Raw genomic sequence first — 13,974 nt, 5'->3', positions numbered from 1 at the left:
GGATCGGGTTCCTGTTCGGTCAAAATCTTTGTGAACTCTTCCCAATCAGAAAAAAGCAATGGACTAAATATTTAAATATGGTTAACATGCTTGTGAAGGAAAATAAACATAACTATATAACTCCACTGAATGATTGGAGGGGACTGTGCATTCTTGTAGTCCTTCCAACCACAACCAAATTTAATTTAGCTGATCAATTTCAGGAGTCAGAATTTCTCAGTTAATCTTTCATCCATTACATAACAATACGTAGAGTAGATCATCTTAATAGTTTGGAATCAGGACATCCAGTATTTGGAGTAAGTAGCTCATGAAAAATAAGGCATAAAAGTCAGTAGGTCATTGTGTCAACATCCCTTCTTTAATCAACATTTCTTCTGCTATTCAGCTTATTTTCAGGTTGGAACAACTGTTTCTGCCTCCTCAAACTACATATTTAAATGTGGACATTTGCAAATGTTGCAAGCTAAACCTAAGCGTATCTGTTAATTAGTGCGGCAACCAATGATTATTTTTGTCCTTAATCTGTTGATTATTTTCTTGATTAATTGATTAGTTGTTTGGTCTATAAAATGTCAGAAAACGGGGAAAAACTTCAGTGTTTCTGACCAAAGACAACGTCATCTCTTGTTTTGTCCACAACCCAAAGATATTCAGTTGAGTGCCCATTTAATCACCTGCATTACACATATTTAATCATATTTAAACGTCCATCACTGGTAAGAGGGCTGGGGCTGTGAATGGAGTCAAGTTACCGCTCTTGGTCTACAAGAAGAAAGGAATCAGAGAGTCATAGACTGCAATAATTTGAAGAAAAGAATGCACAAAGATAGATCTTTTTAAAAGGGCACTTGCTTTGGCTTTGCAAAGGCTGTAAGGATTGTCTCACATGGATGGATACTAAAATGGCCTTTAAGAGGTGGATACCAGAACAGCAGCAACAGTGCAAGGGCTGTTTCAGTACAATAGGATCTCTGTTACCAAAACTGAGGAACTCTTGGTGACACAATATAAGCAAGAGTTTAATGAAAGGTCTCAGGAGGAAAAACCTGAAATGTGAATGTATGACCTGAAGTTTATGGAGATACTGCTATCGCTCTGCTACACGTCATAGAGTTCGCTACATCCTGGATTTGCAAAAATTACAAAAATAATCATTGCCCAACAATTGTAGCATTCTGGAGTAGCGTCTTCAGAATTTTAAAAGAAAGTTTAAATAGAATGCAAAATGTCTAATATATAAAGAACAGTGGTTGGTGCGGCAGCAACCACTATCTTTAGCGCCCCTAGTGGTAGCGACCAATATCTTTAGGGGCCCTAGTGGTAGCGACCAGTGGTCTGTGTGGCAGCGACCACTATCTTTAGCGCCCCTAGTGGTAGCGACCAGTGGTCTGTGTGGCAGCGACCACTATCTTTAGCGCCCCTAGTGGTAGCGACCAGTGGTCTGAGTGGTAGCGACCAATATCTTTAGCGCCCCTAGTGGTAGCGACCAGTGGTCTGAGTGGTAGCGACCACTATCTTTAGCGCCCCTAGTGGTGGCGACCAGTGGTCTGTGTGGCAGCGACCACTATCTTTAGCGACCAGTGGTCTGAGTGATAGCGACCAATATCTTTAGGGGCCCTAGTGGTAGAGACCAGTGGTCTGAGTGATAGCGACCAATATCTTTAGGGGCCCTAGTGGTAGCGACCAGTGGTCTGTGTGGCAGCGATCACTATCTTTAGCGCCCCTAGTGGTAGCGACCAGTGGTCTGTGTGGCAGTTGATCACTATCTTTAGCGCCCCTAGTGGTAGCGACCAGTGGTCTGAGTGGCAGCGACCAGTAGCGTCCCTAGTGGTAGCGACCAGTAGCGTCCCTAGTGGTAGCGACCAGTGGTCTGTGAGGCAGCGACCAGACCAAAGAATTGACTACAACACCCTCTCCACATTTCTGACACATCGCCAACGTCTGCCAGATATCTAGCATGCCAAATATCTGGAAGATTCGGCCGACTCGACATCCATATTCAGCCAATGACAGCAGGCCGCTGGCAGAGCAGGCAGCTACTTTTTCCACTGCAAAACACTTTTTACTCACCTCCAGCTCTCTGTAGCTCAGACAATCCCTGCTGCCTGCGCATGCTAATCCATTCTTTCACCCAGATTCTTTGTCTTTATAATTGCTATCTTTATAATAACAAACACCAGCTGTTTCATGTGTAGGTTCGCGTCTTTTCCCGTTTCACATTTTACCTGTGTTTTCTTGACAAAACATGGTTGGGAGACCTGCGTCAGGTGATACAGCCGCTGTCAGCTCATATAGTGTGTGACCCCCTGTCACCGATCAGTCACGTAGTGTGAACGCCACAACCACTTCAAGACTCCCGTCACAAGACGGCAAGTGTGTAGTCTGCACAAGGAATGAGCTGCTAAACGTTTGTGTGCCATTTCGGCACTATACTGATTTTTGTTTAGAAACTTCTCCAAGAGTTGCTTCAGTAAATCACATACTCTCAAATGTAAAACTACTTAATCAAAGCAGATCCCAGGACTGGCTGATAAATCAGTAACCACACACACCAGTAAATACTCAACTTGGACTTGCCTTCAGTACTTTGCACTAAATAAATAATAAATAAATAAATGAAATTGTCATCAAAAGGAAGTCTCATCCCATTGGATGAATATAAACCTTTGGACCTTTTCAGAGACGTGTGTGATTGTTTCTGATTTTGTTTGTCTTTTCTTGTGCTGTGCGTCTTCAATGCTTTACATCTCCAGCATATCTTATCCCAATCCAACAGTACTGGCTACTGTCACTGCACAAAATGTAAAATTTGCATGTTTAAGGGACATCATCTGTCTCACCAGGGATAACTGCTTGTTTGTTTATCAATTCAAATCAGCTTTATTGGCATGATTGTATAACAACTAGGGCTGTCCCCGACTAAGGATTTACATAGTCGAATCAGAATCGTCAAGTCCTGCCTATAGTCCAATCGTGTGTGTTTTTGTGGGCGGAGGGGGGCGTTACACACGGTAGCTTCTCTTTAATCTTGAGAAGCTGCAGAGCTGCAGTCGCTATTCATTCTTACACTGTAAATTTCCAGCTAAACTGAGGCTTTTTGAAGACCCTCTCCCCCTCTCTCTCTCCCCCCTCCCACTCCAGTTCTGTGTAAAATCAGACGTTGAGCACCCCCATATCGCCAAAATGGTATGATCCTTGTTTCACTGCGAAGCTTCGACTGTGAGATTGACAGTCGAAACACGCTCCGCCCATCGAATCTTTGACTATTGGGAGTCAGCTCTAATAACAACAATATTGCCAAAGCTATAAATAAATTACATAAGAAAATTAATTTCATACATTTCATTAAGTAAATAAATAAAACAGTAAGTGTGTGTTTGTGTGTGTGTTAGAAAATGAAAATAATATAAAATATAAATATAAAATATAAACATAAAAATTATGTAAAAATAAAAGTAAATAAAACAGTAAATAAAACAGTAAGCGTTTGTGTCTGGTAAAGCAAAAAATGTTTAAAGTTTAAATAAAATACCTAATGTGTGTGTGCTTTTTCAAGCTCCTTTATATTGCAGTTCTATTTAAAATATGTAGCTTGCTTTCAGAACTTAGTTGTGGATTACTAGTGTTTCCCACAGAATGAGTGTCGCATGGGGGTGGGTGGGGTGGGTGTGCCTGCAATCGACTACCAGCTATCTACAGCATGCTAGCCTCGAAAACCCAGGTGTTTTCTAACCTTAACTTAGCTCTCCCTATTAGCTAGGCTCCTTACATGCTTGCTAATAACCTTTTTTAAGCTGGGTCTCCAACATTGACAGCGTTGTGTTAGACAGACTTGTGCAGCTGTGTTCATGAGGGAGAGGGAGGGAGAGCAAGAGCGAGAGGGACGGGTGAGTGAGAGAGAGAAAAAGAGTGAGAGGATGTGCTGCGCGAATGTGCTATGGCGCCCTGCAATAAAATAATATTTTAAATAGGCCTAGTAAAAAACAATCGAAAATCAATATGTGGCGGTCAGCGTTACTATTGTGGCGGGCCACCACAAATAAATGACCGTATGGGAAACACTGCTACAGCACAGTCAATGGAAGGAGAATCATTATAAACATAGACTCTAAAGTGTGCGGACGTTTTCTTTTTATCAATTATCACAGGAGACCAAACATTTAAAAAAGCTCTCTTCTCTTAGTAAAGCTCATGGCTGGCAGGACATCAGCAAATCTGTCAGTAGTTGACATGATTGACAATCAGCACATCCCTAGCAAGAGATGAAGAAATTAAATCCGGGTTATCTTTGTTCTCACCTGATGTCCTCCTCATTCTCGGGGAAGCTCCAGTAGGCGATGCGGAGCTGAAGCTGTTCTGGGACAGGGGGGTAGACCTTCTCCACCACCTCGAACGGGATGTGGAATGCTACCTGCTTCGCTGACAACTCCACCAGTGGAATCACCTGGCCATCTGAGGAGGACCACAGGAGAGAGGAGGATCAGCTCACAGGTCAGCCACATGGGACAAGACAGACTTCAGGTAGTGTGTGCATTTATGTTCCTTCACTCTGGCATCGCATTACTGAACACTGCAGGTTGAAGGACCTCAACTACCAGACAAGAAGTATTAAAGAGCAACTTTAGCCATCCACAGACCAACACTGCACAAAAGTTCCCTCCCTCCGATAGACAGCTTGCCATTTTTCCTCAAGGAGAACTGGAGGTTTTCAGGGGTCCAACCTGTGACCTGAGGTGGGTCCATAGTATATTTCGACTAATTGGGTTTGGCATGGTCCCCTTGGATTGTATTTAGGTCTGTGAATAAATCTGCCTAATACCCAAGAGAATCTACGCTATATGGACAAAAGGACTGGGACACCGCTGTCCTAATACTTTGAGAGGGGTTGTTTTTTCAGGGTGTGGTCTTTGTTAAGGGAAATCTTGTGTCTAAAATTGTATGCTTTAGCATGCATACAATTTTAGACAGTAGTTATTCCAACAGTTCGCATTTGTCCTGTTTCAGTATGACGATGCGCCTGTGCACAAAGCCGGCTCCAGAAAGAAATGGTTTCCCCAATTTGTTGTGGAAGAACTTGAGTGGCCTGCACAGAGCCCTGAGCTCAAACCTATCCAACACCTTTGGGGTGAACTAGAACGGAGATTGAAGCCAGGCCCTCTCTTCAAACATCACTCTCTGACCTAACAAATGTTCTTCTCTGTGAATGGGCAAAAATTCCCACTAGCATACTCCACCATCTTGTAGAAAGCCTTCACAGAAGAGTGGAAGCTGTTATAGCTGCAAAGGGGGGACCAGGTCCATATGAATGCCTATGGATTTAGAATGGGATGTCATAAAAGTAATGTAGGTGTCCCAGTACTTTTGTCTATACAGTGTAAGTGGACTCTTATCAGCTCTGATCACGTGTCATCATCGTCACAGGGGAAAGACTGAGTGCAGAAAATGTGCGTGTACTGCTGCTCTTTTCCAACATGTGTGGTTGTTAAGTGGTGTAACAACATGCTGCTGACAGTGCTCTCAGTCTGTTTGGCTCCCAGGGGGAAAAAAAAAAAAATGGTTGAATGTGAGTGGAAACTGAAACAGATCCATCCTTACACAAATCCAACACCTTGAAAAGCTGGTAAGGGAGGTGATCCAAAGCAAATCCAGAATGCAAGTCGGTGAGCATAGATGTGTCACTGACAGATTTCACCAGAATCCATTTTTGTCACAAAGTATGATAGCATGACACCTGGCTCTGAAAAACTAGTCCCACACAGGCAAGGCCCCAAGAACAGCAAAATCATCAGTATGTTGTTACTATTATATATATTGTAACCAATGAAGAAGTCTAATCAAACAGAGTGTGTGTGTGTGTGTGTGTGCGTGCGTGCGTGCGTGCGTGCGTGCGTGTAGTGAAGAAAGGGCTACAGAAGTACAATGACAGGGGCTTTATTGAGAGCACAGTGGTCTGCCACTGAGAGAAGAAAAAGTGATGGGTCTCAGATTACAGACCTCATTTCCAAGCCACTACTTGTGCTGCTGTTTACCATATATGGAGGAAAATTCTCTGTTCATATAATGCCATCCTTGGTGTAAAGGCTCATGGTTACAGGCCATGGGAAGCGCATCTATACAAGCAGACTAGCATCACTCATGTTGTGTGGGACTAAATTTGTGAGCTAAGCCGCAGTGTGTGTGTGTGTGTAAAAACGAACACAGGTGTTTGATATAGTGCATTAGGTGAAAAACAACTCATTTTGTCAGTTAACTCATAAACAGGCTAGTAAACCATTTTCCACTGAGTGAAAACTGCTACATAATTCACCCAGGCAGCTTTAAGAGGTCAGTAACATCCATCAGAAGTGCTTGTCGGATGCCAGACACCTTTCCTTACCATTTCTGGAACTTTCCGAAACCTAAAACCCGACACTGACACCCACTTCACGCCGTGATTGACCAGGTGTGTGGAGCCAGGGTTTAAAGCTCTCTCTGTAGCTCTCTTCTTTTATTTATTACACAACTACATGTGACACTTCTCTGTGCACAACCAGGCGTGACACTATAAATGCCTTCAAGGAGAGCCTGTCTAAAAAATGTATGACGTTATCCCCATATTTTAACGATACTGGGTTTCCCCTCTCTCTGAAAGTCAGCTTTTCACGCAGTCTTCCAGTGTGGCCATTTGGAACAACTTTAAAACACATTCATTTAAGAAGTGGTCGGACAACATGTCTTACAAACATCTGATCAAGCATAAAACAACCTTATTAGGTTCAAGTCAGCAGTGTCACGAAAACAAAGACCAAGCTGTACAGAGATTTTCAATAATTCATGTAGCCAGCTTCAATGAAAAAGCCAAGTAATTATTTTTCAGTAGCAGAAGAACGAGTGACTGAACAACAGGAGGAGACTCCTGTGAGCAGCCAGAGAAAGCTCAGTCTGAGAGACAGTCCTGAGTCTTCTTGTAGCTACTGTTGCGCTCGGTTGATGTACGATTCCAAGCGTCTGAGAGAGGACAATCTTTACAGAACTACAAGCTAAGCTAATGGCTGGCCTTTCACCAGAACATTCATCACTCAACACACTGCTTAATAATATAAGTTCTTGTTCGTCTTTCACTTTCTGTTGATATGAACTCATTTGAAAGTTTATTTTTAACTGTCAGCTGCATGACATACATAGTCTAGTAGTATGAGCGTTGTATTGGTGTATTTCATCAGTGCTACAGTGATGTCTTGCTGAAGTAGTTATATTGTAAGTAATTAAAGAAATAAATGTCAGCAACAATACTAGATTTCATATCGATCGATAGATATATATACACACACTAATACTCCTACTACTGTTGTATTACAACATATTTCTATTAACTCTTTTTCTACTACTACTACTACATCTTTAGGATTACATTTAAGTCACTGTTTGTTGTTGTTTGAAATTGGAGGTAATATTGCAAAAACTGCAGCCTGACTGATCTCAATCACCAGATGCCTTTATTCTATTCCTGCAAAATAATCCATTTTGAAAAACTGAAAGGTCATTTGACATTTGCATGTTGCGTAAACCACAGTATTAGTATATAGTAGGAAACGGGGACAGCCCCACTGTCTCACAGCAAAGAACTAAAACCTGGAGAGAGATGGGTGGCTGGGTAGTAACAGAGTTAATGTTGCGAGCCTATGATTGGCTGTTGCAGGTGAATGACAGCAAGCTGTCCACCAATCAGAGACCGGCACAGAGGGAACCCACAACAGCTGTTCCTTTGTGGCTGGCTGGTGAAGAGCTGAGGACTCTCTTTTCACTGGATCACTACTTGTCTCACTGCCTTCCTCGTTTCCTCCCTCTGTCCATTTCTCTCCACAGGGTGCGCTCCATTTGTACACTGACAAACGCTTATGGTGCGCCGTGTGGGATGTTCTGCTCACTATTCAAATGCTGCCTCTGCTGTTTACACACCGGATCCTCTGCTATGTTAAAGTGGCAAGTAGGTTATTCAGCGGAAGCAAAACAGGTCAAGTATTGGAGCCCGCAATGATGAATGATTATTGATTGATCTAGCTTTATTTTGGTCTTAAAGTTTAAATAAATGAATTAATAAAGCAGGAGTATCTTCTTCTGTTGTGGAACTACCACAAACAATTACTGCCCAAAGTAGGGCAGACTTGTCAGCTGGCCTGGCCCCGGCAGCACACCTGGTAGAGCGCATACCATTAAGGCAGAATCTTTACTGCAGCGGCCTGGGTTTGATTCCAACCAGTGGCCCTTAGCTGAAAGTCATCCCCTCTTTCTCTCACCTTCCCTGTGCGTGTCTGCAGCTGTCACTATCACATAGGCCGAACGCCCATACCAATAATCTAAAAACAAACACATTTGGCTACAACACATCCCTCTAATGTAATGTAAACTCAAGTTACAGGGAAAGACTGCTCACTTAAACCTCTGAAATCACACTTAAACTATTATTGCAATGCATATGACTGCTGGAAGTCACTGAGCAGAAACGCATAGTTTTTCTAGTAAGGGCTTGCAATAGGCAGATATTTTTTGATATATCATTGAAAGCTGTGGTAGGCAATTAATTTACTATTCATTTCAGAAGCATTTTTTATTATATTTGTTGAAATTCTCTTTACATCATGACAGCAATCAATTAATCAAATGGACTGACACACACAAAAAAAATGTTATCTGTGGTAGTCAGGACTGTCTTGTTTTTAGGGGAGTAGCTTTGGAGGGAGGCCTGAAGGGAGGGGGTGGGATTTCTTCAACTGGATACTGTCAAAATCTAACAGCCTCTTGCCGGTTTCTGCAACGTTGCCTTCCCCAGCTTTAATGTGATCAGTATCTGGATGCGTTATCTGGAGGACAACTCTGGTCACAAGGCTTTACTTTTACACCTGGTATTAATAAGTGTTCTTTTAATCCCTTAGCCTTGCTAACTAGACTAATGACCACAACCAGATGTCGAATGGCCAATCACATTCCGATTGCAAAGATTCTGTGTTTTTCCTGATCCAGATTAGATATCCAGATACAGATCAAATGTTAATACCTGAGCCTGTAAGGCGATAATACAATATGTTAGATGCCATGAATGTTAGCTGTTACATACATACACAATAATCACCTTATCCTGATGAAATCTTCCTTCGTTGGCAGTTACAAAAAAAGCGAGTGGGGCTGCCTTACAGTTGCATTTTCAGGTAAAGCTCTGATAAAGTGATGATTTAGAACGGTCACATCGGCCTTTATTACAGCAGCCTGTGTAGGATAAAACCTTCTTCACCATTCACAGCTCCCTTCCATTGCCATAGTGTTTCCATGTTCTCAAACCCCACCAAATTTATACATGTGGCCATCTCAATACCAAAGAAAATTGAAAGTACATCCCTATCTGTCACAGAGTTTAGCAACTGACACATAAGTCATTGGAGTACACAGCAAGATATGGACATGTTTCTGTCAGTGGGTCAGTTTTAAATATTGCACAGAGGAAGGTTAAAACAAAAAGTAGTCTCAGTGGGCTGTTAGACGAGGAGCAGCACACAACAGGCACTTTGGGTCTGCAGTTTGGGTAAACCCCAACCCTCCAACATGTCTGTTTCTGACTGCGTGTGTATGATGTGGGTCTACTTATTGAGGGTTCAACCCATGTTGGACCCATTCATATGAGACATCTGTCACCTTGCTTTAAACTGCCTGCAGAGACATTAGTCTGCAGAGTAGTTCATAAACTTCACAGGATTATAGAGCAGTGGAACTTAGATGATCCGCCTGGACCAATCATAGATGATGCATGGTTCTTAAACTCAGTTAAAATTGAGAGACTTTTTATTGTGAAGATGAAACCATGTTGTCATCTTTGTGCTGCTTTTACCTTTCAACCCAGATGCAATTTCAGAAAATGCACTGCAGAATGTTCTGGGAATATACCTGTAGCCTATTTAATAACTATTTTGTTTTGTTTTATGGGACTATATTCTAATATACATTTAATTATATGCTAAGTTCTTAATGTGTAGAATGATGAGACTACAAACTTTCTTTCATTATACAACCTTGTGCAGTATAATGATACATAAACTACCTTGTATCCAAGCAAAAAATGCCTTTTTAACCTTTTGAATAATTCTGGCCACAAAAACACTGTGTACTTAAAAAAGTTGCATCAACATGTTATTTGCATGCCATCAATGTTTTGAGTCAGTCACAAAACAAAGACACACTAATGCACACATGTTCTGGCCACTCAAGTAGGACATTTTTCATTGAATATGCAGCTTTCCTTGCAGTGAATACGTTTTTGTAACACCTCTTCCGCCATTTAACCCTTTGTGGCATGTCTTGTCACATGATGCCTTGTCTGGCATCATTTTAGAAATTTTTCTCCAAAATTCAGCCTGACATATTTGGCACCTGTGGAAACTTTGGGATCTTTTCTCAAATTTAAGTTCCGTGGGTTTGAATAACATTTGGCTGCACAACATGAGCTTGTAACAACTGACTGACTGGGCTTGCTTGCTTAATAAAATGATAGCATTAAGTGCGCTGTTTTCATTCTCCACAGAAAGTAGACGAGCATTTCTGTCCTACCAAAAGACTATACCCAGCTCTCGACCAAGAGAGCTGGGTTTAGTGACCAAGATGGAGCTGCTTCGAGCACTTGGCAATTCTGTTGTTGGAATACTGAAGCCACACATCATGGTCGGGAATCTCTTGGAAACTACTAAACATCCATCCAACCATCCATTGTCAAACACCTATCCTGCGTAAACATCCCAAGAGAGTAATTAAGAGAAGAATTATCATCTTTGGCACAACTTGTGAGGACTTTAAACCGGCCTTTCAAATGGAATTAAATTAATTTAAAAGTACATTTGTTTGTTCTGACTGACACATTTACATGAGGTATTTTGTTCTGACGGGGCTCTTATTCTACTAGTTAAAAGGGTAAAAGCTTGCATGTATAAACAGTTAGTGTCATTCAGAACCACCAGTTGCTGTTCCTGTTGCACAGGGCTTTCCGCCTGTTGATGGGTTTAGTAAACAAGAAAATGGAGGAGTCTCTGGAGACTAACCCCAGAGAAGAGCCTAAGGTTGCTGTGAGGAATCAACACACACGCCACTGGGTCCCCACATTGCCAGGACTCTTCCATAACATTACAAGCCACATAATGATAAAATACACAGCACAAGTGCTCTTCCAAAGGTGCTCTCGAGTCGCTGTATTTGTTGTTTCTAGCTTGTGAAAAACTGCCACCATGCTTTTGCTTAAGTCAGAAAAAGCTCAGAGACTAATGTGAGTCCTGCTTTGAAACACACGCACAGCAACAGACTGACTGAGTTAAGTGAAGCAGATTGAGTGCTATACTACAATAATGTCAGCTACAGTCACTGCTTTGTCCACCAGCCAAATGGCTACTGAATGTACCAGCCACTCAATAGATTACCAATATTTGTTTGGCTGCTTAGTGAAGTAAATCTAAAGTAAAGCTACTGGCAATTTGGAAATTTTACCAGCACTTGGCTGGTGATATGCACCTTCACAAATATTCCAGCAACAGGCACTACTGCTAATGTCTTTTAACCCTGTTGTTATTAACTTCAATAAAGCCTGTCACACTCACTATGGAAATTAATGGAAGTATTCATAATCAATGGACATGTATGTGTGAGTTGGTGTGTCCTTCTCCAACCTTTAATCTTGACAGTTGGGGAGTTGGGTCCCGCGGACTGCTTCCTCCATCCCCTCCAGTTCTGACAGAGGCTCTCGGCCTCTGAGATGAAGGAGCACAGAGAGTCTTCCTCGAACCGGTCCGAGTCTTCGAAGGAGAACCTCTCCCCATCCTCCCACTCGGCGAACATCAGTTCCATTACATCCACTTTTTAACTGCTTCGAAGTCCAGAGGACTGCGACTTGAGGCCACGGCCTTTCTTTACTCTAACAATCAAGGGGAAACCCGGCGAGCAGTGTCCAACACTCGGGGAGAATCAAGAGTCTCAAGACTGGGGGAGGGGAGGCCACTAGCAACCAAAACACAGCTGAGAGGCTTACCGCTGGGCCCTCAAACACAGCTACATAACACAAACTCTGACAAGGCGGTGGTCTCCTTTAAATAGGCTGCAGGGATATAACGCTGTACACTTCAAAACTACAACCACAAAGTAAAAGTCTAAATGTAACTTCCTCAGGTCTCTTACACAGTCAAATCAAACTACTAGTCATTTAGATCGATGTAATAACCCACTCCATGCTGCCTGGCTGAGTTATGGCTCCCTTTACAGCCTAACGTTATTACTTTGAACAGAAGGTCCTGTCGTCTGTGTGACGGTACTATTACCGACTGCCGCCGCCGAGAGAAACGAGCCAAACTCACCAGCTAAGTATTGTTGCGGTCATACACACATTTCCACCCACCATGCAGCCAAGAACGCCAATACGACATGTAGCTTTGCAAAAACGCTGGCTGTGGTTAGCAGTGTGATTAGATCTTCAAGAGACCACTAAGTTGTTTTCATTCATCCCGACGTTCTACTCTTTTCAACCAACAAACTGGACTACGATGACTATCTAGATTATTTATTGTAGCATTACACCAATCCTGTGTAAAAGTGTTTAATCACACTCATAGCTATTTTAAACGAGTCGATGTCAAAAACACACGTAGTATTGTCAAATTGTCTTCTTTGTTCCACATTTAGTGTGCTAGTTTAATGTTATTGTGCTGGGCTGCTAATGTAAAGAACATGTAGCCGACGTTAGGCTAATTATGCTAATAGCTGCATACTGAGAAAATAACGTTACACACCGCTGTCATTCGCTGCAGACGACTATGTTGAGGTTGAATTTGGTGTTGAAGCCGACGACAGACTTCTTCAGCTCGGTTTGCCTTCGTTCTGCTTCGGTACAACTAACGTTACCTTACGTTAGCAATAGAAAGCTAACTAAGCTAACTTAGCTAGCTTGAAGAGCTGTTTGTTTACATTTACTGGTGAGGGTATACACCTGTCGGACGACAGGGACTACATGCTTATTTATACCACCTATCTTCTGGACTTTTGCATTTTCCTAGGTTACATACAGTTCATATATCGATATTAATCCCCGCTCCTAGCTCAATGTTTCCGTTCTTTGTATTAGTATTAGAGCCTTCTGTCTGACGTTAAAAGCTGGTCCCTCGGTCAGCTCTGTTGCCGAAATTCTGATGAGTCCTTCAGAGATCTTCCTTCCCGACTGACACCGGTTGTGTTGGTGTCCTATAATCGTCTCAGCCTCCAAATGACACCGGGATCCTCAGTATTTTTCCCGTATCCCTCTGGTCCAGGCTCTATCAGAGTGTATCAGTCTGCCGGGGGAAGATGGCTCACCTCTCCCGCAGCTCCTCCTCCATCAGCTGATCACAGCTTCCGGCTGCCAGCTTTACACAGGCAGAGCTTCAGATGGGTTTTCATTGCGTGTGAGAGTTGACAGTAATCGGTTTGATCTGGCGGATTAGCAACAACTGTACAGTGAATGTAACGACCATGAGTGATGGGTGGAGATGTGTATGTCATGGGAGGATGTAAACAGGGAGAGGAAAGGTAGGAGCGGTTTCTGGAAGTGCACCTTCTGGTTTGAAGGAAGGCAACACTGCTGCCAGAAAAGTGAAGGCTACGAAGACAAGTGTGATAGAGGAGGATTAACAAACTGAATGGAAAGTGATGGTAACGTTCAAAAACGAAGGAGGGCTTTTTGACTTAACCAATTGAGAAAGAAATGGGTAAGATCAAGTTTGCTAAATATTTAAGCTCTGTTAGGTGTGACAGAATTGGAAAACAAGGTCTGAGGATGTGTAATATTATTTAAGAAAAGCCTACCTTAGCATATAGCTGAGTAGCGTAAATGTCCCAAATGAGAAATGTGTAGGAGATATCAAATTAGTCACAATTTATAATCCTTGCAAGAAGTTGCCAATGCAAATATTCCATCTCAGAAAGTGTTGATAGAAA

At 42.4% G+C, this 13,974-nt stretch overlaps 1 protein-coding gene across 6 annotated transcripts in view; it reads right to left on the bottom strand.

Moving 5' to 3' along the window:
- zswim8 (zinc finger, SWIM-type containing 8) overlaps window positions 1–13,363 on the bottom strand; it is a 41,725-nt gene extending 28,362 nt beyond the window's left edge. For all 6 annotated transcript variants that reach the window (XM_046070242.1, XM_046070245.1, XM_046070244.1 and 3 more), the window contains exons 1-2: window positions 11,682–13,363; window positions 4,302–4,455 (exon numbers count right to left, since the gene is read on the bottom strand). In XM_046070242.1, the coding sequence (XP_045926198.1) occupies window positions 4,302–4,455; window positions 11,682–11,859 (332 nt within the window). In that variant the 5' untranslated portion in view covers window positions 11,860–13,363. The remainder of the gene's footprint in view (window positions 1–4,301; window positions 4,456–11,681) is intronic.
- Between the last annotated feature and the right edge of the window lie 611 nt (window positions 13,364–13,974).

The sequence above is a fragment of the Micropterus dolomieu genome, linkage group LG15 (assembly GCF_021292245.1).
Source record: "Micropterus dolomieu isolate WLL.071019.BEF.003 ecotype Adirondacks linkage group LG15, ASM2129224v1, whole genome shotgun sequence".
NCBI classification, from domain to species: Eukaryota; Metazoa; Chordata; class Actinopteri; order Centrarchiformes; family Centrarchidae; genus Micropterus; species Micropterus dolomieu.
This window is presented reverse-complemented; position numbering and strand designations above follow the sequence as displayed.